The sequence below is a fragment of the Beta vulgaris genome, chromosome 6 (genome assembly GCF_026745355.1).
Source record: "Beta vulgaris subsp. vulgaris cultivar EL10 chromosome 6, EL10.2, whole genome shotgun sequence".
NCBI classification, from domain to species: Eukaryota; Viridiplantae; Streptophyta; class Magnoliopsida; order Caryophyllales; family Amaranthaceae; genus Beta; species Beta vulgaris.
In genome coordinates, this window is record NC_079207.1 from 37,121,295 (window position 1) to 37,147,713 (window position 26,419).

General features: G+C 37.2%; 1 protein-coding gene across 3 annotated transcripts; it reads right to left on the reverse strand.

Moving 5' to 3' along the window:
- Positions 1–1,119: 1,119 nt before the first annotated feature.
- Positions 1,120–26,057, reverse strand: LOC104896628 (hypothetical protein). 3 transcript variants are annotated; one of them, XM_010683393.3, is made up of 10 exons: positions 25,447–26,049; positions 15,204–15,283; positions 14,909–15,009; positions 14,318–14,390; positions 13,594–13,687; positions 13,449–13,497; positions 11,309–11,459; positions 5,806–5,862; positions 4,427–4,482; positions 1,120–1,778 (listed from the first exon to the last, which is right to left on the reverse strand). In XM_010683393.3, exons 1-10 carry the CDS (start codon positions 25,826–25,828, stop codon positions 1,718–1,720), a joined length of 1,104 nt encoding a protein of 367 aa, XP_010681695.2. In that variant the 5' UTR covers positions 25,829–26,049; the 3' UTR covers positions 1,120–1,717. The 3 variants fall into 3 exon arrangements, with proteins under 3 accessions (XP_010681695.2, XP_048502275.1, XP_048502276.1); XM_048646318.2 differs by lacking the exon at positions 4,427–4,482 and having other exon boundaries at positions 25,447–26,056; XM_048646319.2 differs by lacking the exons at positions 13,449–13,497; positions 13,594–13,687; positions 14,318–14,390 and having other exon boundaries at positions 25,447–26,057.
- Positions 26,058–26,419: the final 362 nt, after the last annotated feature.

Below are 26,419 nucleotides of genomic sequence, written 5' to 3' on the forward strand. Positions count from 1 at the left end.
GTTCAGATCAGAAATTTCAGGTGAACTAAACATGGCCTAATAGAAGAAAGAGAAAATCCAAAAATCAGGAAAGTACCATGGAAGACAGGAGAAAGAAAATCTAGAATAAAAATTTCCAACTTTTTTTTCTGTCAAAATTATTTTTCTTTTTAGAATCTTTTCAAATTCTTTTTGGTATTTTTCAAGATTATATAAAATATTTTCAAAATTTAAAATAAATGATTTTATTTTGTAAAATCATTTCAAAGCCATAAAAAGGAAAAATAAAGTTGAGTTGGGTGGCTCACATTGATTGTGATTTGTGACCTAACTTCCATGGTCTTTTTTCAAAAAAAAAAAAACCTATATTAAAATTTTCATAAATTCTCATTTTCATCCATAGCATGCATCTTTCTCTTTCAATTCCTATTTCAATGTCAAATTGCATCTTAAACCCCTCATTATATTTATTCTATGTTTTGATTCCGAGGAAATGAAGGCTGAGTTTGGAGTACGAATGTGCGAATAATTTGTGTTTGAGCCAGTTTCCTCAAAGCGTGGATTATGCACTAGGGTGCACAATGCTCATTGTGCACCTAAAAAGAACATACCATTTATATAAAAGAACACGAATGTTTTTCAACAAATTTTTCTACTTTAAAAAAGAACACAAGGCTTAAAATTAAAGAACGTGTAAATTTATATTATAAACGAACAAAGGTTATAATGAAAAGAACATATAGTAAATGAACATCTACATTTAAGGTAAAAGAACATATACCTTTTAAATTTAAATTTGAAAAGGGAATCTTTAGTTGCAAAATTTAAGGAGACAAAGAACAATAATTTTTTAAAATTATAGACTCTAAAATTGATAAAACGACGTAGTTAAGAAAAGGGTGCATCATGCTCTACATGCACTTTCCTTGGCTGATTGCCTTAAAAACAACACTAGTGACAGACCCATCACATTCAAGAGGACAAACTAAAGAAAACTAGTTCAAGAGGTGAAGTCCATACAGTATTAAAGTGCTATATTTGAAGTATATAACATTGGCTTCGTGATAATGTAGATCATAAATGTTACGGTATGAAAGTACAAAGAGAGATTCAAAAAAATAATTAAGCAGTGAGCACATCTTCAATCACAAAGTACCTTGGACAAACTACCATAGATTATGAATCTTATTATGTTCCATACGTTTGTGAAATCTCATTATGTTCCATACGTTTAGTTCACAAGATTTTATGGCTGAATAGCCAACACAGTATATCTACACCCTAAGCGCATACTAATCAAAGATCTCTTATTTGTTCAACACTCTTTAAGAATTACAGTAGTATGTCTTTACATTCATCATTTGTACAGAGGAGACACTGAGCCAGCTGTGTGATGAACATCTGTAAGATTTAAGTGTTCAGCTGGCTGACATTTTCTGCTTCAATTGCAACCATTGTGCACAAAGATTCTTTCATACAGCAATACACGTTCTTTTACACCAGGAGAACATCTTTTCTAAACGTATTCAAGTGGGCCGAAGAACTTTTACAGCGCATTCTTGTTTGAGTAATCAGAATTTTATCGAAGCTCCAGAAGCACAGCTCGTTGAACTGCAGAGGCTCCGAAATGCACAGTCATCCTCTGATAATAAGATTTGTCATTTCTGATTAAGCATGCACAGAAGTTGCTCATTGATTGGTCCAGTTGGCACAAAATAGATGCACAGCTTTCAGAAATTTATGTCTCCATTCCCAGAGATTTAAGATCGTTTTCTTTAAGTTCAATATATTTCCCAAGCCTACAACAAATAGCAAAGTAAGAATGTCAGAGAAACAGGAAGAAATCTAGACAAGGTTTCTACTCTTTCTACTCTGTGTAAGGTGACATGTATAACCATCTCAACAACAACTGCTTTTTGGTCCTCATGTGAGCAGAAAACCTTCAGAAATTTATGTTCACTTAAAATCACTGCTCAAAGTATAGCTAAAGCCCAAGTACCAAGGATGAGTAGACGTTTATATGAAGAAGTTTCAATAGCTCGATACGCATGTATCCAACATAAAGAAGATTGGAATGATAGGAAAAGGAGAACCATTCATTTAGAAAACAGGGTTCATCCTCTGGAAGATTTAGGTGATGATGGCCAATTACTATGGTAGCCAACTTAAGGGACTCCAAACTTATAGACATATCAAAGTCAAATATCCTACATAATCAACCTATTAAGTCTAACTGCTGCTCATGTTTCTACTTAAATGGAACTCACACAAAAGAGAATATTATGCAGAAAGTACTGAACTCATGTTATGTTCTCTACCTGTTTTGCAAGTCAAAAAGTCATGCTAACATTCACCCCATCCTTTTTTATGAACCTTATTTTCCAACTTACAAGGTTATACCAGATCTGTCTTCCAATTATTGAGTGATGGAATCAGTAACACAATATCCTAAAACACCTTAGGAATACCCAACCTTCCAAGTGTTCTTTAACACCCTCAACAACGCAGTTGGCAGCGGTGATGTTCCGGGAATGCCCATGTCCACACCACCAGCCAGTCCTTCACCTCAGCTTCCTACAGCTCTGCAGCAGCTGAGGAGAAACAGATGTGCCATTCCTCTACTCTGTGGTGACCACATCTAGATCATCACAACTCTCAACCATCGCCCACCAACACTCTCTCCTCAAGCTATCATCAATTAATATTTGACAATAGGGCTAGAAAATGAGAATAGAGTAAGAAATTATAGATATAAGACACAAAGAAGAGAGAGAACTAAAGAGGAAGTGGAAGCATAAAAGCCACAAAGGAGCCTAATTTAGTATCACCATAGCCTGGTCTAGCTATGGTGAGCCCCCACTTTCTTATCCATGGCTGAAATCAGCCTAATATAGAATTACATGATAATTGGTGATCAACCACCGCAGTTGACGGTGAGTGAGGTGCAGCAGAACTATAGAAGAGGACGAAGAAAAGGTTGGCCGGTGGAGAAAGACAAATAGCAGCATGGGTTAATCTACTTAAACAATACTAAATATCTGATGAATAGCAGAAGATGGTAGGAAAATAAAGACGTGCATTATATCCTATTAGTAATAATTCAATTTTACATGGTCAACAAAAAGAGTTCTTTGCAGTTAGAATGGGATAAGAAAAATCCTGGCTTATATGAATCGTTCCGTTTGCTAAACTACACCTAAACGGCTAACCTAACAAGCTCTAATATATGAATGAATAGAATTATGATTTTTTTCTTATTCATTCTACATTGTTTGAATTAATAAATCAATATGGACCTCAATAAATACACAAATTATCAAAACTAAGCATATTAATAACATTTTATGTGGGAAAGGACTTTAGGCTTCTGGACTAGATAACCGAAATCAGCAAAACAGAGTCAGGATTTAAAATGTTATCAAGTAGTATTTGAGCACATAATCCTTTGGCAGTTGCATCAATTACTAAAATTAATACTTCTTATTTATTTGTGCTAATTAACTTTATTTTTTGGTTTTCAAAATGCCTCAATCATCAAATTTCATGTTACTTACCGGAAAAAAATGTAGTCTTGGAATAAATTTAGCAGACGCAATTAAAATTGAGCAGTTGAAATGAATTATTGTATTTGATTAGGATATGTCATTAGAGTAAACAGGCAAAGAAACTAAACAAGATAAATGAAGCCTTCTTTTGTGCAAAAGGCTAAAACATGAAGTCAACACAAAACACAGGGAATATTTTTTAATCTTAGTATTAACTTGGGATCTACAAGTATGCTATATTCAACAGGCAACTCTTGTTGTACTTTTTCAACTTCGGGACATGTATTTCCCAATCGCCCACCTGAAATCAGAATGATTTGTGCTTGTAGTGTAAGCCTAAGTACGAACACATTTCAAGAAAAGTTATTCCCCAAACATCTACAAGGAAAACTATAAGGTTGCAGCATCACTAGAAGCTATCAGAAAATGACAACTATGAAGTTTTTAGTGTTTCCTGTTTGGAAACAAGACCCCCTGGTATAACCGTATACTGACATAGCACATAACCATGTTACATTAACATGATCATCCAATCTTCTAGAAATCCATTCAGTATAACAAGCAGGAACATCCTCTGACTGATTCCTCGGATGTTACTGGAAGGGGTGTTGCTAAGTTAGCACAATAATTATTCCACTCTATTCAAGGCAAAAATATCGGGTCCACTCTTTATTTTCTCGACAATCACATGGACATGCTAAGCCAAATACTATACATTGAAGGGACAAGATGCATATAGATGAATCATGCACTCAGACGCATACTGGAAATATTGAGATATTCACCACAAAGGAAGCATGATAACATGGATATACAAACACAAAAGGTTAACCTCCAGAATGCGGAACTTTAGCAAAATATCCACATAAAGAAACAAGAAAAGATAAAATTTATGAAATTACCCAAGGTCGGTGGAAAGCCTGAAACCACCAATCCGTATACGTTTTAAGGAATAAATCTGTGCGAGATGAACGAAGGATGATAAGTTCAGTTAACTAGATGAATATGTGCATACATAATATCATTAAAATATTGTCATTGACTTCACATAAGGCAATGAAATACTTTTCTAGAGGTTTCCAATAATTTAAAGCAGAAGTCAAAGATCTCAAGTCCTGATAAAACATATAAGTACTATGCATATCCTAAAACTTCACCATTATAGTATTACCCTGTGCTCCACTGTTAAAGTATTAACAATTTTTCCTGCATAACGTATAGCTCTCACCCAAAAACTCTATGGTCAATATAATTGTTAATGTTCCAAGACACGTGTATACCTAAATGCACCTTCCAGGTATTCATCATGTGAAGCTATCCTTGATTTTTAACAATAAAACCTCTTTGATCTCAGTTATAAAACTTCTTAATTACAAATGCAGAATGAAGAAAACATGGATGAAGACAAACGACCGAAATATTGTTTAATCACTTTAATCATAAAAATACATATTAAGCTGAGGTTTCATATTTATAAGAAGCATTCACCCATGACTCAACTTAAAAAGCACAAAAGTAAAAAACACACGACCAAGGGGAAGGCAGACGTCTCAAGATTTACTAAAACACACACAGAGAAACATCAAACTCTGAAAATATTCTCGATTCTAAGTATATATAATCAAAAAGAATATATGCAAACAAAATTTAATTACAAAAAAAGAAAAGTTCAATTAGTAAAAGTAACCCCTGAACAAACATATATTGAAGGTACCTTGTCAAATACCAGCCCCAAAGGTCAACAATCATAGAGGTCAGCTTTGATTTTAAATTATTATTACAATGCTAAGTTCTTACTGAACCCCATCTAATATTGTACACCTATCAGTATATCACTAGTTAAAACTTTAGATGCCTTAAACCTTTTTTTTTTGCATAACATTTATTTTGTGATTTTCATGTAGCTACATTTATTAATAATGTGAAGGCAGTGAAGTGATGAAAATACAATCAACCAATAACAGTTTAATAAAAAAAAATATATAACACAAACATCAAAATGCTAAAAGAAGTCCAATGCAGGACCAAATTGTCATGCAGACCAATTCAGCAAAATCTTTTGTGAAAGACAGAGAGCTGAAACAATCAATATACTTTTCCTATAAGATGGCGTTACTTTCAGACTATGCAGACTTAACTTAGCACACCTGTGCTTAGCATGGGCTTGCATTATTGCTTACAAATACAGATAGGAATTTCCTGGACATGAGATGACCTAGTCTTGCATCAAGAAAGAACAGCAAGAACATCCCAGTTACTATCACAAAAAGAGGGACCTAACCTCAAGTCCAGCATTTTTTACCAGCTCTCGAACTTCATGGTTTCTTCCTTCATTAACCTGACAATATTACAGTTGCAGTCAGTTTCAAATGCTCCTGTGTAACCAGATGCAAAATCTTGAAACAAGTACCAAACCAAAAGGTTAGGAACTTAGGACATAATCACAGATCTGACACTGATTCCCTCAGCTTCACAACCTAGAAATACCATCTAATTACTTTAAATAATGACACATACCATAAAGTGCTACCACAGCTTCAATCAGAAAAGCTTGGAATCTCATCTTATATGTCTGAAGGTACTATATGCCAGGCCCACCAAAATCTTCGGGATCCAAACCCAAGTATACAAAAAGACAAATGACCACAATAAAAATTACCAGGCCAATCCGATGAGGCCAATCTCTACAATCATTACTTGAACATCTAACTTCAACAAGTACAATTTTATAGTTGTGAGCCAATGGAATTCTTATTGATGGTACACTTCATTTGTTTGTATTCGAATGGAATTCAGCTATTTCCTATTGATTCTTAAAAGGGAATAAATTTCCAATTGATTCTTAAGAGGGTTGGGCTCCGATCAGGCTCATTTTGTATTTACAATCGAGGCCCAATGTCAAACTCCTCTTCTTATTATGGATCAAAAGGGGGGTCTGTTGCTAATAAAAAAAGTTGGGCCACAAACTCCAACGCCTCACAATCTTCGGTTAATAATGTGAAGCCCATATCTCCTTGTAACCGTGGGTTTGGCGAGATAAGGCGATTGACAGAGAAGGAGTTGCGGGAAAAAGTGCGAAGGGTTTGTTTCTAGTGCGATGAAAAATGGGGGGGGGGTGCCATAGTTCTAAAGGAAAGGATTGAGCATGTTATTCATGGAAGATTTAGATGATGAAGACATGGAAGCAGTTGTGACTTGTGAGCGTGAGTAAAGCACCACCTTCACCCACCGAGGAGATAACACCGGAAGTTTCGGACTTTTAAACCCCTAGACCACGACATTAATCGGGCGATTTGATGGACAGGAGGTCGTGGACTCGTGGTCATGGTTGACCCAAGTGCCACACACAATTTTCTCTCTCTTACTACTATTGAGAAGCTATCCATCCCTGTACTAGAGTCGGCTGAATTTTGGAGTTTCTTTGGGGGATGGGCAGGCGGTTCGTGGTCCGGGGGTGTGTAAAGGCATTGAGCTGCATTTGGATGGAGGAGTAGTGGTGGAAGAGGATCTTCTTCCCTTGGGTTTGGGGAATTCGGATGTGATTTTGGGTGTACAATGGTTGGAAACGTTCGGAACCGTAGTGAGCAATTGGAACACACGAGAAATAAGTTTTCAGGTGGGTGGCGATTGTTATACGTTGAAGGAAGATCCTTCCTTAGCTCGTTCCAAAATATCCCTCAAAGCTATGTTTGAGGACGCTATGCAAAGAGGGTGGAGGACTATGGTTGGAATTCAACCAAGTGGAGGTTGAAGAGAATGCTAATGGGAAGACTAGCAAGGTTGAGCTGGAGGTTCCGGGGTTTCTACAAGGGGTGATGACTCAATTTGCAGTGGTTTTTGACTCACCAGTGGGGCTGCCTCCTAAGAGGTGCCATGAACACGCAATAGTGTTGAAGGAGGGTAGCAATCCAGTGGGGGTTCGACCCTACCGATACCCTCAATTTCAGATTGACAAGATTGAAAGATTGATCAAAGAGATGCTAGCGGTCGGTATTATACAACCCTCCACTAGTAATTTTTCGAGTCCGGTAATTTTAGTGAAAAAGAAGGATGGGTCGTGGCGTTCTTGTGTTGATTATCGTGCCCTTGAATAAGAAAACAGTGCCGGACAAGTATTCCATTCCGGTCATCGACGAGTTATTGGATGAATTACATGGGTTGACAACTTTTCCAAGCTCGATTTGAGGGTAAGGTACCACCAAATCTTGGTGAGGCCGGAAGTCACACAGAAGACAACTTTTCGCACTCATGAGGGATACTATGAATTTCTCGTCAAGCTGTTTGGACTCACCAATGCTCCGGCGGCATTACAATCCTTGATGAACGAGGTATTCCGTCCATATTTACGACTTTGTTTTGGTATTTTTCGATGATATTATCATCTATAGTTGGAGTAAGGAAGAACATGTGCAACATTTGGAAATGGTTCTGACAATTCTGGAGAAAAATTATGGTGTCACGTGATATCTGGTGTAGCTATGGATGGTGAAAAGCCAAACTTGAATGGGAAATTCCCAAAAATCTCAGGGAGTTGAGGGAGTTTTTAGGCCTCACTGGATATTACCGAAATTTTGTAGCAAATTATGCTCACATAGCAAGGCCCATGACAGAACAACTCAAGAAAGACAGTTTCAAGTGGTCACCTGCTGCCACTGATGCTTTTAACCATTTGAAAACAGCCATGGTTACCAGTGTTGGATCACACCTTTGTGGTTGAAACGGACGCATTAGGGTATGGTATGGGTGCAGTTTTGATGCGGGTAGCAAGCCTATCGCTTTTTACAGCAAGCTTTTGGGAGTTAGAGCTCAACTAAAATCGTTCTATGAGAAGGAATTAATTGCTATCTGTTTTGCGGTGTAAATATGGAGACACTACCTTTTAGGTCATCGCTTTGTGATTCGCACCGACCAACAAAGCTTGCGTTACATTACTCAACAACGAGAGATCGGGGCTGAATTACAGAAATGAATGAGTAAAATTATGGGGTATGATTTTGATGTTCATTATAAACCAGGAAGCTCCAACCGGGTAGCGGATGCCCTCTCTAAGAAGACGGTTGGTGAGGTAGTTTTGGGAGCTACTGTGGCAGTGCATGGGGTAAATTGGGATAAGTTGGAGAAAGAAATTGCAAGCGACCGTTTCCTTACCCACGTTAAAGCTGAGTTGCAGGCAGGCACGGGACTTCCTCATTTTTCCTTGGTTAGGACAAGCTGCTCTTCAAGGGGAGGTACGTAATTCCCAGTAATCAGTTTTTATTCCGGTGTTGTTGCGTGAATATAATGACTCTCCTATGGGGGGCCATGCTGGGGATTTGAAGACTTATCTACGCTTAGCATCTGAGTGATATTGTCGGGGAATGCGCCAAGAGGTAGAGAGGTACGTGCAACGTTGTTTGATTTGCCAACAAATGAAAGTTTCACAACAACCCACGGGGATTACTTCAACCCTTGGCACTTCCTTCGTTAGTGTGGGAAGAGGCTACCAGTGTCTAAAGGGTGGATACAATTTTGGTGGTAGTGGATCGGTTATCCAAGTATGCACATTTGCCCACTCTCCATCATCCGTTCACAAGAGTTGTTGCTCAAAGAGATTATGCGTATGCATGGTTTTTCCACCTCTATAGTCTCGGATAGATATCGTATCTTCTTTAGTACTTTTTGGACGGAGCTCTTTCGTCTTCATGACACTACTCTGAAGAAGAGTACCGCTCATCATCCACAAACGGATGGTCAAACGGAGATAGTCAATCGAGACCTCGAAACTTATCTTCGTTGCTTTGTGGGGGGCACCCTAAAGGTTGGGCCAAGTGGCTTCCATGGGCTAAATTCTCTTACAACACTTCACCTCACTCATCTACGAAGATGTCTCCCTTTAAGATTGTGTATGGGCGTGATCCACCTCATGTGATGCGAGCTCCTAAGGGTCAGACCCAGGTAGGAAGTTTGGAGGATATGCTGCAAGACCGAGATGCCATCCTTGACGACCTTCATGTCAATCTCATGCGTGCTCAACGTATGAAACATTTTGCAGATGCTGGCAGGACTGATGTGGAGTTTAAGGTGGGGGATTCTGTTTTTCTGAAGCTAAAACCTTACCGGCAGAAATCACTAGCTAGATGCCCTTTTGAGAAATTGGCACCATGTTTTTAGGGACCTTTTACAGTGCTTCAGCGAGTTGGGGATGCTGCTTACAGGCTACAACTGCCTCCTTCGAGCAAAATCCATCCTGTTTTCCATGTTTCACAACTTACAATAATGGTGGGTAATGATCCAGTTCTCCCTACCATTCCTCCTCATATTGATGCTGATCTGGAGTTTCTGGTGGAACCGAGAAATTGTTGGATGCCATGCAAATCCGTCAGGGCACTTGCATACTTGCATACTGAGGTTTTGATCAAATGGAAGGGCTACCATCCTTTGAGGCAACTTGCGAAGACATGCACCCACTTCACCTTCGTTTTCCTTCCTTCCACCTTGAGGACAAGGTGAATCTTTGGGGGGGGGGGGGGGGGGGAGGTATTGTGATGCACCAATCGAGGAGTCCCAACTTACTCAGTTACAAGAGGAAGAGCACTAGAGGGGAAAATCCGTAAATATGTGAGCTGGGGGTAAAAGGAATATCATGTGGCCTATGTGGCAGGAGTTTGTTATGGGTGAGTGATTGTACAGGACGAAAGTCTAGAATAAAAGGGGAGTGGACGTAAGATGTCAGTTAGCTAATCATCGTGTAAGGAAATTGGGATTGAGAGAGTGGGAGCCTCTCGAAAGCTCGCCAACTTGTAGCGACTTGCTTCAATTTTCATCTTCACCTTCCTCTCATTTATCTCTCTTGTTTTCTGTTTTCATCCTTTTTCATTGTTGCTTGGTTGTTGTCTTGTGATCTGTGGTGTGTGAGTTGACTGTGAAGCAGGTGGTGGTGAACGGAGTTCATCACAAAGACTAGTGTCAAGAATGAGTCAGGAGGCAACTGAACTCCAGATTGAGCAACATTGCTAAAATTTCTTTTGCTAAAACACATCAGCCATATCGCTGCAAATCCTGTAACTAACTACCCTCCCCCCCCCCCCCCAGCCCAAAGAAAAGGTATCGTGTTCAAAGTAAACTTCTTCAGTTACTCCTTTCCAATAGAGATTGATTCAACATCAACCAGTTTCAAACAACTCTGGGTGATTTTGACGTTAAAGGAAAATTTCGTGATTGGAAAACAGTTTCCGGCTACGCAAAATTTTAAGTCACGAAATTGGTTCTAACGTGTCCCTTATTGAGGAGCACTGAATCATGTCCATCTTTCTTTTTTCCTTTTCTATAGCTTTGTATAACTACAGTTATGCAGAATCAGCTAACAGAGAGCTGAATTTTTCATTTTAAACTATATCAGTGAGGCTAATAAATGGAAGAACTTCAGCAGCATTCCACACTAGGCTGATGAATATAAGCCATCTGAAAACTGGTTTTCTTCATCCCTATTCATCCCACTTACCACATCCAACCAAAGAATGAAGACAACAAGGCTTTATGCAGGTACTAATGAATGAGCTCCAATACATTTGAACATTGATATTTTGTACTTCCATCCTCATCTCCCATTATTATTACAAACAATTACAAAAAAAAGATGTCACCTGAAAGTTCCCATGGGAATAAAGCTTTCAAAAGTTGATGGGAAGAGGCGAAGAGCCGAAGAGCACATTTTGTGCAATCAATTTGGGCCAATAAAGAGACCTAGTCCAAGTCGCCAATCATTTTCACAAATAACAGGTACACAGTAACATATTGATGCTTACCACAATACGAAAGCGAGCTCTGGGAATATCTGGCTGCCGGGGCAGTAGTTCAACAAATTCAGGAGTACAGTGCACACCGTCAATGGTTGTTCCTTGATTAATTGCCATCACGTGCCGTTTATGGACTTCACCATTAACTGCGGCAATATATCTACAAATGCAAAGAAAGTTTATCGCAATTCATGGATCATATACAATATAACACACAAGACAGAAGCTTTGTGATGACAATGGACCCAGTTCAATTACAAAACTCGTGGACACAATACCACCCCCGCCAAACTAAAAACTGTTTACATACATGAAACCAAAACGACAAAGAATATATCAATTTTTGCATAATTAAAAAGGAAATTTGCGAATTTGCTATAAAGAAAGTGTTTTTTTCCAGTAATACAGAATTAGTTAGAAAGACACCAAGGAAGTTTCCCCACTTACAAAAGGAGGGATAATGACAAAAAGCCCAAGCCCTCATGCTATCATGGAGCAATTTATCCACAAAAGCAAGGAAAGTCGGATGACTCTCAGAAACTAACACTTGACTCTGGCATTTGGCGATAAAAAAGACTCAAAAAATGGAATTTGAAAGCTTCACAAGAGAATGCTAAGCCGTCAACTATTCGTTTGTTTCTTTCCTTCCAAGTGCACCATATAATTGCCAGCGGAATCATCTTCTAAATGTCATCAAGCCAACTTTTTTTCATCCTTCTTTTCCAAGCAAGAAGAGCATCTTTCATGGAACAAGGTTCAACCCAACTCAACCCAAACAAGTTTAAAAATACGTGCCAAAGAAAAGAAGATGATTTTAACAGACTCCTCCTCCTTGAGGCATAAACTGAACCGACTAGCAATAAAGAAACTCCTCTTACAAGCATCCCCCGTAGGAATCTTATCCTTGAGCGGTGCCCAAGTGAAATAACAAGCTTTAGGAGGAGCCTTTATCTGCCAAAAATCAATAGCAGGGAAGTTCATGGGTAATTCTTTTTTAAGAAAAAAGTATAAGCTCTTGACTGAATAGGTGCCACTCTTGCTATGACGCCAAAAGATTTCATCATTCCTTTCTATGGAAATTTCTTGAACAAAGAGGAATTCCAAAATCCTTGAGATTGAGTCTTCTATTCAATCACTGGAAAATCTAATAAAGGTAACATTTTAATGGTTATGATTACCATTCCAATAGGCAAGATGGAAAGGGTGTTTTCTAATACCACATCTAGAAACAAGCTTTGAATTCCATCCCACTTTTTCTGGAATCTCTTAATGATGGGATCCCAAATAGAGACACATTTGAAATAGAACCAAGAGGTAGGCCTAAATAACAAGGAAAATGCTTCCTACCACATCCCCAAAAAAAAGCCAAAGATTTCAAATTTGGAACTTTACCAACTGGATTAGCACACCCTTCTTGAGGCTGACCCTCACCCCTGATATAGCTTCAAGAACCAGAAGAACACATCTCAATATTGAAGTTCATCTCGTTGGTTTTGCAAAAAACTTAAGTGTCATTAGCAAAGAGGAGATGAGAAATGTCGACCCATAGGCCTGACCGGATATCGTGAACAAAACAAAAACAAAGTTGGTTTTTAGTGGTCGTTCATGAGACCTCGAATTCCCACGTTCCAGCGTGCATTATGCCAAGAGGTCCCATCCCCAACTCTAGCTGAGAAGTTGAGTCACCCTTCTTTTTTAACCTAACTATAGAAAAAAAAAAACGAGATATTACATATATAAAAAGACAAAAAGTCTATTCCCCGAGGCGCCTAAAGCGAGGAAGGACAACAAACATGAAAAGAAAATTTAGAAAACTAAAACATATAGGTGAATTCGATGAAAGAGCTTTCTCTAGCTCTCAAAGGGTTTCGTGCGTTGCATAAAAAAAGTTGTTTATTCGAAAACCCAAGGACTCAATCGTATGGATATGGAAAATACAGGATTTCCAATCCTAGCAGGAAAAGGAGGGAAACGAATATCGGTTTCATTGAGATATTGCATCCAAAGCATATGCCACCTATGAATGTTCTTACGACTTTGCGAACATGTGTTTTTGGTAAACAGTTACCCCCTCGACCCCGAAGTCAGAGGCCTTAATTAAAGTCTAGTTCCACATTGGAGAATATCAAAAGAAGTAAAGACTACTTACTCCTTGGTTAAATTAGAAGACGGATGGGAAACTCTTTGAGCAAAGTCACCTGACCAGACAAAGCAGTTAATAGAGTCAGAATATACTGGATACTAGGTCATACAAGGTTTTGAAATTTGAAAGCTACTCAAAGAACAACAACTACCATCATTGGTCACAATAATTAGTCCAGTTGTTGCAACATCTAGGCGCCCAACAGTAAAGAGTCGTGGCTTTGGCTGTCCGGGATTATTCTTGTCCTAAAAAGATTTATTTAACAATATTAATAAAGAGAAAAATATATTAAATAAAAAGTAGAATTGGGAAAAACTATTATATAGCATGTTATTCAAATATCTACCTTATAAGAAAAACGGTTTTTAAAACTATACAAGAAACTCGAGGCACGCATACTTTTTTGTTTTTGTTTTTGCTACACATTAGCTTCTATGATACACGAGAAATCTTCTCGGTATCACATTTTCCATTTTCTGAACTCAAGAACAAAAGTGACAACATTTACTCTAGCCAATAAGTCACTTCACTCAAAGATTCTAAAGATTTAAAGGATAACCTTTTGAGTTGTTCGTCAAAGCGATAGCAAAAATTTAACTTTCCAAACTTACGAAACAACTACTAAAAAGAACAATTAATGACCAATTAGATATTGGTACATGACAGTATGACACTTTACACAACACTTGACATATTCCATTGAAGTGGTAGAAAAACTTGCAGATTCTGGATGTCTAAGGTAGTTATTTAGTAATGCTTTTTTGAAGGTAGTTATCTGAATAAAATATTATATTGAGAAACGAGAGACTTCAAGAAACATGGATCACAAACACAAGTTTGAGGAGCAAAGAAACAGGAGTCTACAGTTTACATACCCAGCTCTTCAGAAAATCATCAAACAAACACAAAATAGACTTAAACTCTTTCTCTCCAGAAGAGCATATGTACCTGCAATGATGCAATGGTGTAAGCATATTGAGCCAGAATAGGATCATTTTAAGGTTCTAACGCTTTGTTCTTCTCAACTTATTATAATAAGTTTCACCAAAATATGTTAAGCTCAGCAAAAATAAGTTCACTTGAGCAACAATTAATTAATTTAGCAAACATTAGCATAGCGAAAAGAAGCTCAGCAAAATAAGTTCTGCAAGATAAGTTCTGCAGAAAAAACTAAATAAGTAAAGTTCAGCAAAGAAAAGTTAAAGTTAAGCATGCAATATTTAAAGTTGTACAAAAATAAATTAACTTTAGAAGATATTTCAGCAAAAATAAGTTCAGTTCAGTTTCAGTATAAAAAATATTACTTGAGAAAAAAAAGGTTAACCAACAATGCATTAGATTCAGAAAGAATAAGTTGTGGAAAAGTGGAAACAAAGCCTAAGTCAAGAAAGACTCAAAGAAAAGACGAGATAGAAACGTCTCTTTACATTGTTTTAAGAAAAAAGTAGACTTGGTGAATATCTCACCCTTTAGGCTTGTTCAGAGCAAGATACACCTTCGGTGGTAATCTTTTGGGTAGGCGGTTTCCGTTGACATAGATAATATCTCTAGCAGGATTGACTCTTGTCTGCACATGATCACTAGTTAGTTGAAGTTCAAACTCAACAAAAATGAATCTCACATGGAACGTCAACCCATAACCATGGCAGAAACTTAAGTCAAATCTGTGACACAAGATGTTCAGACACTATAACAAAAACTTGAGGCAGTAGCTTATTAAGTATGACACAAAGAGCTAAGCGAGTTCGGAGAGTAGCTAACCTGAGGTGTATCACAGACAGAACCATTGACAGTCACTTTTCCTTGAAATATCAGTTCCTCACTGCTTCTCCTTGAAGCCACTAAGAAGAGAAACACAGTCTTAAAGCATATAGAATCCACTGACTAGCAGTTGCTAGCAAAACAAAGCTCCAGATATTAAATACACCCAAAAAGTACAGCTTATCCCACCCCCCTCCCCCCAACAAAACGAAAAAGACAGCATTTTTTCACGTATACTTCCGTTATTCTCCTTTATATAATCCAACAACGTTTCATATCTGCCCTAGTAACAGCCTTATGATGACTGCTTTCCAGCTTTGTTGGCTGCAAGTGAAATTCATTGAACTTCTCAGTTTCACAAAGCATGTGGCGGGTCCGCATCGAGATTGAGCTGATTCTGGTAGATGCAACAAGTTCACTATGTGACAATTGTAAATTCAATTTTGCTCTGTGTACAAGCAGATGAGAAAACGTACCATAACCTGTTTCAGCTGTATTGAGGACAATGTGAATGTTTTCCTTTACTCGGTACTAGCGACAAATTCAAGTGGCGCCAAGGCACACAGCAATCCTCTACTCTCACTCAACCAGAAAAGTTACCTCGATATCCATGATTGGCCAACTTAGCTGACATGTTAATATGCTATTACTCCCTCCGTTTTTTTTCTAATTGCTACATTTTCCTTAAATGGTTGTTTCTTTTAAATTGCTACATTGTTTAAACTTTCCTTATTTGGGGTACTTGGCCCACCATAAAGTAATACTATTTTATTTGTTTTTCTCTTTTTCCAACAAAAAGTACTGCTTTTTCACTTTTCCCCATTATTTTACATTAAATGGGTTAGAAAGTACCCTCCAAAAAGCTTGAAAGTGACATTGGCTAAATTATTGTGCATAACACAATGTAGCAATTGAAAAAAAATGGAGGGAGTATATCCTAAATCCCAAATTAGTCATATAAGTACCACATCATATGTGGTGAAAATTCACATTGTCCTCCTATAGATGCTGCTTTCGTAAGGTACCACTGGAAGTTAACAATTATGTTACTTGAAGTCTTCCATATGTTTATAGAGGATGAAGTTGAAGGACTACAGAGAACAGTAGAAACTTCCCATACTACACAAAAAGGAAGCTAAGACAAAGACTATAATAATAAGAGTCCGTTTGGTTAACCCCACAGGAAAGGAAAGGAAAGGAAAGGAAAGGAAAGGAAAGGAAAGGAAAGGAAAGGAAACAAAACTCGTTCAATTCCCTTGTGTTTGGTTAGGCCAATCAGGGAATCACCAACCCACATCCCCCATCAGAGTGTCTCTCTCTCTCCACCTTGGTTACCCATTTTTCTTCAACTCATCTCACCGCCAAAATGTTACCACTCTCCATCGCGAGATTGCCACAACCAAACACCTGGAGACTATGACCAGGAACAGCTCAAGCCACACCGAAGATGAACACTATAAGTCTTGCACTCCTCCTTCAACTGTCCGATTGGACAATTAAGGAACAATCCTACCACCAAAAATACAATTCAGTTTTAGGCAAAATTTAATTTAAAATTGCCTTTGTCTTTCTTTTTTTGTGATTTTTTCACTCTCTCTCTCTCTCTCTCGTCTCTTAATGTCGTTGATATGAGAAGTGATAAGGTTAATGTGGTTTGAGGGGTGACCAATGGTGATGGCTTAGAATTAGGTTTGGTGCGGGACCTATCAGGATGGGAAGACAGTGGCGGATCCAGCGTGGGTTCAGTGGGTTCAACTGAACCCACGTGGATCCGGAAAAAAATCGGGCAAAACTGGAAAAATTAGGAAAACAATAACAGGCTATATATTAAGCGCGCGTAGTATTTCAATGTTGTAACAAATATTGATGTTTAGAGATGAGAGAATGTAGAGAGAGAATAGAGAGGTTTATTTCATTTGTGATTGTTTGAATGAATTACAGCAAATGAACTAAGCAAGGTATATATAGACCTTGTCATTACAAGTGATGATGTAATAAGACTCTCTCTCTATTATAACAAACTTCCTAGATTCCTGGAAGTTGTTAGAACAGCCTCTAACAGACTCAACTAACTCTTTGACACATCATCATGAAGAGTATGAGCTGGAGTGAGCTGCTGTAGCTGCTGCTATATCTTCAATACCCCCCCTCAAGCTAGGGGTGGTAGGTGAGGACATTCCTAGCTTGGACATCAATTTAATAAGCTGAGGAGAAGGAAGAGTCTTGGTTAAAAGATCAGCAATCTGTTCACCTGTAGGAACATAAGTGAGCTCCAATAATCCTTCAAGGACTTTATCTCTGGTAAAATGAACATCAAGTTCAATATGCTTGGTCCTTTCATGCTGAACTGGATTTTTACCAAGATGAATAGCTGATTGATTATCACAGCTGAGCTTAACAGGAGTAAGATCTGTAACACCAAGCTCAGTGAGTAGCCTGACCAACCAAGTGATTTCAGAGGCTGCAGCAGCCATAGCCCTATATTCAGCCTCTGAAGATGATTTAGAAACAGTTGATTGTTTCTTAGATTTCCATGAGATAGGGCTAGAACCTAGGAGCATCAAGTAGCCAGTGACTGAGCGTCTAGAATTGGGACAAGCTGCCCAATCTGAATCTGAGTAACCCTGGAGAGTAAGCTGCTTGGAAGCTTGTAATAAGATACCTTGACCAACTGTTCCAGCAATGTATCTGAGGAGATGATGAAGGGCAGAAGCATGATGAACTCTAGGAGCTTGAAGAAATTGACTAAGAGTTTGTACAGCAAAAGAGATGTCTGGTCTGGTATGGGTTAGGAAGCATGAGATGATCATAGAAAGAAGATAAGGCATCAGGTAACTCAATAGAGAAGGAAGGATCAGAATAAGTGTGTGAGGGAAGAAAGATAGGAAAAGAGGGAGTGGTAGGTTGTGTAATATGAAAAGGTAAGTGTTTTTCATGGAAGGTGACATCTCTAGAAACAAATATTTTGTTTGTTTCTAGATTGAGGAGTTTATAAGCCTTTTGGCCTGTAGGATAACCCAGTAGGACACAAGGTGTAGCTCTGGGATCAAATTTGGCTCTATGAGCCTTGCTTGTAGATGCAAAAACAAGACAACCAAATACTCTTAAATGAGAGAGGCTAGGTTTCAGACCATGAAGTTTTTCATAAGGTGAAAGATGATGAAGGCAGCTTAATGGCATTCTATTAATGAGGTGGGTGGCAGTAAGTAAACATTCTCCCCAATATTCAACTGGAACTCTGGATTGAAAGAAAAGTGCTCGGGCAGTCTCCAAGAGATGCCTATGTTTTCTTTCAACCACCCCATTTTGTTGGGGTGAATCTGGACAACTTCTTTGATGTAAAATGCCATTTGAATGAAAAATGGAAAGAATTCTGCCTTCACATAGTTCTTTGGCATTGTCAGTTCTTATGCACTTGATAGAAGTATGAAATTGAGTATGAATGAGCTGCACCAAATACTCCAAGATATCAACAGCTTCTGTTTTATTACTCATAAGGAAAGTCCAAGTATGTCTAGACAAATCATCAACCACAGTTAGAAAGTACACATAGTTATCATGAGTTTTAATCTTGTAGGGACCCCAAGTATCTACATGTAAAAGATCAAAACAAGCAGTACTCAATGTGGTGCTCACAGGAAAAGGTTTCCTAGTGTGTTTAGCTTGGGGACATACTTGACAAATGCTATCAGTACAACAACTATTCACAGGAAATTTAGAGTCTATATGGTGCAACTTATTAAATGGCAAGTGACCAAGCCTCAAATGCCACAATTTTGCCTCTTCACTTGTTGTTGCTAGACTTGTCATGGACTGAACAGGTGCTTCATGCTCAACAGCATACAAACCAGCTTCTAGTTTACCAAGAACCAGAGAATCTTTCTGAGAATGTCCCTGAATCATGCATTTATCATGTGAAAATAGGATATCACAATCCATGTCAGTACACAATCTATGAGTAGATATCAAATTGAAATGTAATCCAGGCACATGCAACACTTTCTCAAGTAATACCCCATTTTCAAGTTTGACAGACCCAATGTGTTTTACTTCTACTTGTTTACCATCAGCTACTGTAATGGTATTAGGCTCCTTGTTAAAGGGTTGATAAGAAGTAAATAATTCAAGATTTGAACAGATATGATCTGTTGCTCCACTGTCTATAATCCATCTAGAATTATGACATGTAAGAAGACATGTACCTGCTACATTGGCCATGGAAGAAGCTGGTACTGAATCATCTTTGTTCTGTTTCACCAAGGACATGAAGTGATCATATTGTGCTTTAGTGAGATGAGGGGTTGTATCATCTGCTCCATCAGGTTCACTGAAATCTTCATCACCATACACAACTGCAGCAATCTTTTTACCCTTTATGTATTTGCTATTGCTATTGAATGTAGAAGGATATCCATTGACTTTCCAGCATCTTTCAATGGAATGACCAGGCATTTTACAATGATTGCAATAGTAAGAGTTTAATTTCTTTCCATAGCCAAGTGTGGATCCAGAATTAGAAGAGGGTCTGCTTCTATTCATGGCAAGAAAATCAGGTTTCTTGTTTTCTGTTGCTGTGAATGCCATAGTAGGACTATGAGTCATATCAGTAATCTCTCTTTGTTTTTCATCCTGAATTAAGAGATTATATGCTATGGAAAGAGAAGGAAGTGGGGTCATCATAAGTATGTTTGTTCTGACTGCAGCATGCCTTCCATCTAGCTTCATAAGAAACTGAATCAACCTTTCATCCTGCTGTGTCTTCTGAAATTTCTTGGTTAAGTCACATGAGCAACCACTACAAGTACAGCAAGGGAGAGGACTTGCTGTATTAATCTGTTCCCAGATTACTTTGATTTTTGTAAAAAATTCAGCAATAGAAGATGACCCTTGTTCAATCTGTTTGAGTGTTTGTTGAATGGAGTATAATTGAGGTCCTGAAATGATAGAATACCTATCTTCAAGATCCTTCCAGATTTCACTAGCAGTAGAGTAATACAGTACACTCTTGGCTAATGTATTATCTAAAGACCTCAGAATATATGAAATGATCATATTATTGCATCTTTCCCAGGCTGAATATAAAGAATCAGTGGGAACAGGTTTCTTTAAGCTTCCATCAACAAAAACAATCTTGTTTTTCATAGACAATGCTAATAGCATGCCTCTTTTCCAATCAGCATAGTTATCTCCATTGAATTTTTCAGAAACAAGAGAAATTGTAAGATTTTCTGAAGGGTGAATGAAGTAAACAGATGAAGGATCATGAACTGGATTTATAGAAGGAATTGAAGAACTTGAAGTTGTGTTTTCAGTTTCTGGCATTTTAAGAAATTTGAGTTTCAATTTGTTGAATCAGAAGAATTGAGTGTTTCAAAAAACTTTGGAAGTAATTTCAATGGAGATTTGAGTTGAGATTTGCGCGGAATTTCATGAAAAATTGAGGCAGAATCTTTCTGCTCTGATACCATGTAACAAATATTGATGTTTAGAGATGAGAGAATGTAGAGAGAGAATAGAGAGGTTTATTTCATTTGTGATTGTTTGAATGAATTACAGCAAATGAACTAAGCAAGGTATATATAGACCTTGTCATTACAAGTGATGATGTAATAAGACTCTCTCTCTATTATAACAAACTTCCTAGATTCCTGGAAGTTGTTAGAACAGCCTCTAACAGACTCAACTAACTCTTTGACACATCATCATGAAGAGTATGAGCTGGAGTGAGCTGCTGTAGCTGCTGCTATATCTTCAATAAATGTATAGTATTGTGTTCCAGTGGTAGAGTCCGCGTGTTTTTTTTAATCCTTGCGTTCAAGGTCACGGGTTCTACTCTTCTTGAAGTTCGCTTCATTGTTGCTTTTTCTTTCCTTTTTCCTTATCCTTTATTACTACAAGTCTAATTGTATATAGCTTTATGTTTTATATCTTAGTAGAACCTGTGACATATTTACAAGTATTCTATTTCGTTCTTTCAGTCCGTCCTTTATTAATTACCTCTCATTTATCTTTGTAAATATATCACCCTCCCATTAAATATTATACGTCAAAACTCAAAAGGTATTGAGTTGAGGTTAGTTTCCATTCTTTTCTCAGTTTTCTTGTTTAAGGAATCAAATAATCATATACTAACTATATTAATTACTTGACATTCACTGCTCATATACTTACCTGACATGTAATGAAATGTGTGTTAATATTTATAAAAAAATTATAGGTGCATTTTATAAACTAAATGTGCGAATATTAACATTTGACATGGAAGAATATATACATTAATTCTGAACAAAAATCATGACAAAGCTCATTATCACTTAATCTATATTAGTGTTGAATTTGTTGTTAGTTGTCATTTTAGATTTCATTTGTGCTAGTTTCTATATTATTTCTTTTTTTTTTCATCGTTTCATATCATAGATATGTAATTACTTTCAACACTTGGTTGGTAGTGGATTTAAAGAAAATTGTCGTAATAATTGATACTCGATCCATAGTTCGTTTTATAACGACTTTGTATTTGTTTCAGAAGATAATGATAGTCTTTTGTTATACAAATATTTATTTTGTCATTTTTGTAACGATATATAATTAAGAATGGAACCTCCGCTAAGTACAACTGTTGAAAGTTTCCCTATTCATTAGAAAAAATACAGCTCTAGATAGTAAAACGTAATTCGGAACTTATGTTTGAACTACTCCGAACCCACGTAGCTCAAATCCTGGATCCGCCACTGTGGGAAGACATGTGTGGTGGTAGGTGGCCTACGGTGGGGTTGCGATGGTGTGTATGGTGGTGGTTAAGATTGGTTAAGTATGGACATGGTTTAGCAGAGTTTAGGGGTGTTCAAACCCAAGTGGGAATCAGGATAAACAAGTTTGCGGTAAGGGAAAGGAAACAATAAACCAAATGAGAGAAATAACGGCCTTCATTACCTTTCACTTTCTCTAAGTTTATGGGGTATTCATTTGGAGGGATAAGGAACGGGACATCCCATAATTTGCTATATCCTTTGCTTGTTTCAAGGGGATACAAAATTTTGCACATGATAAGGATAAGGATAGGGATATAATGACCTCTTATCCCTCAAACCCTACCCCTAAGAGGGGCTGGCATAAGGAGGAAGGATAATGATTTTGAGGAAAAAGACACATTTATCCTTAATGAAAAGGAAGGACTAGAGTTAGTAAGGGATATTAAGTAATTTTGCTACTTATTCTGCATCTATTTCTAATACGTCCCAAACAAGGGACAAGTACATTTATATTCTCATCCCACTCACCAATTCTCCATCCTCATCCCACTTCATAATCCCCATAATTCCTATCCTACATAATAAACTCCCTGTTAGTGAAGAGAACTGCGAAAATTATATAACCCATCTAAGCTCAATAGTCACCACACAATTAGGTACCAAATCAACTAGCTTATGAAGCAAGTTGCCAGATTGATCCTAGTATCATTGTCACCATGACGAGAAGTCAAAGAAAGTTGATAATGCAGATCCTCTCTCAGTTTCAAGATGATGGGACGTTTGCCAAGTAAGGTTTGAAAAGACATGAGATGATCTCCAAAATGCATTAGCTGGTGTACCACATGAAAAGTGAGAAAAAAGATCGATGTTTTAAAGGTCATATTCTCTTCAAATGATTATTGCTACACTGAACTTCTCTTTGCTGAACCTAAGTATTTTGCTCAACTCGCTGTTGAAACTTAATTTCTTTTCAGTTAGAAAAGACATGGTAGAAATAGAACAAAAAGTTTGCGTCGAAGGAACAAACTCTCCAATGGATGTATATCATTCTACGAGGTGACATTGTCTTCCAACTTTAGCAGAGCTGACAAGAACGAAGGAGCTCTCTGCTCAAGAAGATATTAAGAGCTTTAATTGAGAGTGATAAGAGTTGAAGAAATCAAGGCATGAAGCCTGAATTGAAAGTGAAAGGTACAAATTTCGGAGGAGATTGAACAAACATTTGATTTTTCCAACACTTAACTAACATCAGAATTTACCATGATCATACATCTTAAGATGTTCTATCCAGCAAGTCAGGCGTTCGAAGTACCAAAGGACAACTAGGGGTAATTCGGAGTATTATGCTACTAAAATTAAAGGAAAAGTGATCAGAACTTTAGCTTGGATCAGAACTATTTATGCCAAAAATGTTAGCAATTTACTTATCCACGAACATACACAGATCGTCTAAGATGTTTTCTTCATACAAACGGAGACACTGGCTAATAATCTCACCATAAGAATCATCACATGTTGAACGGGGTATTCACAAGGCTTGAAAACATGCTCTCCCACCATTGCTACCACTTGCCATCATATACATTTGGAAAAAATTTCAAAGGATGTCACATCGACGTTCTTATTACTTATAAGCTTTCCTTTTCACTCAAGGGGATAAGGAAATTTTTTACTCCACTGTTCTTCCACATAAGTATCTCCTCTTAGGCTACAAACTAACTCACCCTTGCACACATAGCTATCTCTCACAAACATTGAGAAGAAAAAAGGACTTGCTTTCTCTAGCCCTTTAAGTAAATCAAGGAACTGATAATGAAATCTTGATACAACCTCTAGCAGATGGCCTGTCGAAATTCAACGAAAAAGCATAAAGTAACCACAATAGCTAAAAGGTGAGAATATAGGTTGTCCTAGCCTTGCATATCTAATTTGAGCATACAATTGAACCAAATTTCCTATAGTTCGTATAGTACACCATTACGTAAGATGGCATTCTAACATGACATCTCACATAATAGCAAGACTGCAAGAGTGATGGAGAAACTTTACATAATCACGCCTTCCTCACACTCTCTTTCTCTCTCCTCCACCATTACAACCAAATGATTTGCCATAATACTTAATCATAACCCTCCAGTCGCCAGCTCTGGATCAATGCAGATTCTCGAGAAGCCAATGTCGGTGTGTCACAATACTAAAAAATCCCAGAAAAGCTTTCTATACTTCAAGGTCTACCATTTCTTTATTTTTTTTCCTTATACTTTTCTACTCCAATAATACGTCTTCTTCTATTTTCTTTTTAAAAAAAATTGAATGCCTCAATCAATGAAGATTTCAAGATCAGGTGATAATCTATTACTTACAAAACTGTTAAATTTCTTAAATGGCAAAAATAAAATCTTCCCACTAATTATATTGTAGTTGCATTATAATGAAGCTCACACATCAGTCTACACATCAGCATCAACAATTCGGTTTATTACTTAACAGTTAGTTACAAAGCTGTTAAAGTTTGTTAGAGGAATGTACACCTCAGCATTATTCTGTTATTGTGTACTATATATATCCTCATGATGCTGTAATCAGAGAATTAATGATGCAATAATAATTCTCCTTCTCTCTCTATTCTTCTCTCAAACTTTCTCTCTGTAAAAGTCTAAAATCGTTACTCCCTCCGTTTCAAATTATAAGTCATGTAAACTACTTTTACGCATATTAAGAATTTAGTTAGTTTTAGTTAGATTTGCATAGGAAATAAAAATTGACATTAAATATTGTATTGATAATAGAAAATAACCTATAATCTTATCTTGATAATATAAATTTGCATTTAATTTTACATCGATAATGTAAAATGCCTTATATTTTGAAACAAAAACTTATAGCTAAAATGCCTTATAATTTGAAACAGAGGGAGTATTATTTATGCCACTTCGGCACTTTACCTAAAAGTTCTTTGATCAGGTAATTGCTGTAGAGTAGTAGTTACTCATGGTTGATTTTAAATGATTTCTCAAAGAATCAGTTAAGTTCGAGAGACAAAAATATATATATTCAAAGAAGATTTAAATTGTGTTCCGCGAACAAAACAAAATGCAGAGGAATTTTTTTTGATGCAGCACAGGAGCTATTGAAGAAACCTGACAACTAATAAGCTAACAAAGTCAAACTATTTCTCCCATAATTCTAGAGCACTTTGCCATATAGAAATTCTGAAATTTCAATTCCTAGGACTTTCCAAACACATGAATAGGAATTCAAATTCGAAGTTCCACGATCCAATTCCAGAAATCTGAGTTCTGAAACGCTACCTTAAAGAATCAACCAAATTCAAGTAATTAGCCTAAATACCGCACTTATCAAGAAAATCACAAAATCAACAATCTCCATAAAAATCAATCATAATACACACGCATTTCCACATGTCAATGAAAAGCTCAATTTTCAACCAAAACAGAAATAACAACAAAGATAATTTTGTTTTCTCTCACCTCCAGCAGCAGCAAGCACCTTAGCGAGGCGCTGAGGCTGCTCCCCAAATTTCTCATTGTAGAACCTGCGGGCAGCCTTAGAGTATCTAGGCTCTTCACCTGGCTTCCTCTTCTTCTTCAGTGTAACAACTTTCTTCGTGCTCTTCTTTGCGGTACTGCTGTCAGCCGACGACTGAATTCCGCGCGTTGGCGGAAGTCCGCGCGCAGTGCGTGGGAGTAGTAGCTTGGGAGAGGACAAGGTTAGGTGGTTAAGAGAAACGCGTAGTGGAGGAGAGAGAATGCGCAAGCAAATGCGGTGGGCGGAGAGGAAAGGTAAGCGCGGAAGGTGGAATGTTGCGTTTGCAAGCGTCGATGAAGTGGCTCCGATTGTGATGGCCGCCATTTGTAAGATGTGTATTGTGACTGTGCCTGCTCACGGTGCCTTTGGATAAGGGAATGTGGAGGGAAATTGGAAAAGGGCCAAGGGGGGAGATGATAGAATATACTTTTTTTTTTTTTACGAAATGCATTAGGTGTCCCTCTTGTTTTATAAATTCACTAACATTTTTTGAATGCTATGCATGCGTATCCTATTAATGTTTTTTGTTTTTCTTAAGTAGTTATTCATCAATGTTTAATAAAAAATTTGATTTGAAAATACATTTATAATTATTGGTAACTTTTCACTATATTTTTCTTAAATCAATGTTTCATTATTTTTTTTAGTTATTTGTTCCTCATTATTCAAATATATTATCGAGAGAAAGAAATATACATTAGAAGAAAGTTTGTGCTCAAATAAAGTAGAAGAATTTATGTATTAGGTTCAATCGTCAGAAAGAGTTTGATTTATATAATAGAGATTACCGAAGAATAATCGATATTTAGGTTTTAAAATATTATGAGTATAATTATTAATATAAATTCAAGTTTTAATTTTTTTTTCTAATCGTGTCAATTAAGTTATATTATCAATTTAATTTTTGAATAAATT

What these genes read in the sequence shown, in the direction of transcription:
- LOC104896628 (XM_010683393.3), bottom strand. Translation starts at nt 25,828, where the DNA reads ATGGCGGCCATCACAATCGGAGCCACTTCATCGACGCTTGCAAACGCA. An exon ending in GAGCTCGCTTTCGTATTGTG is followed by an intron (nt 5,863 to 11,308) that starts GTAAGCATCAAT and finishes TAATATTGTCAG; the next exon opens with GTTAATGAAGGAAGAAACCA. An exon ending in AGGCTTTCCACCGACCTTGG is followed by an intron (nt 1,779 to 4,426) that starts GTAATTTCATAA and finishes TATTTGTTGTAG; the next exon opens with GCTTGGGAAATATATTGAAC.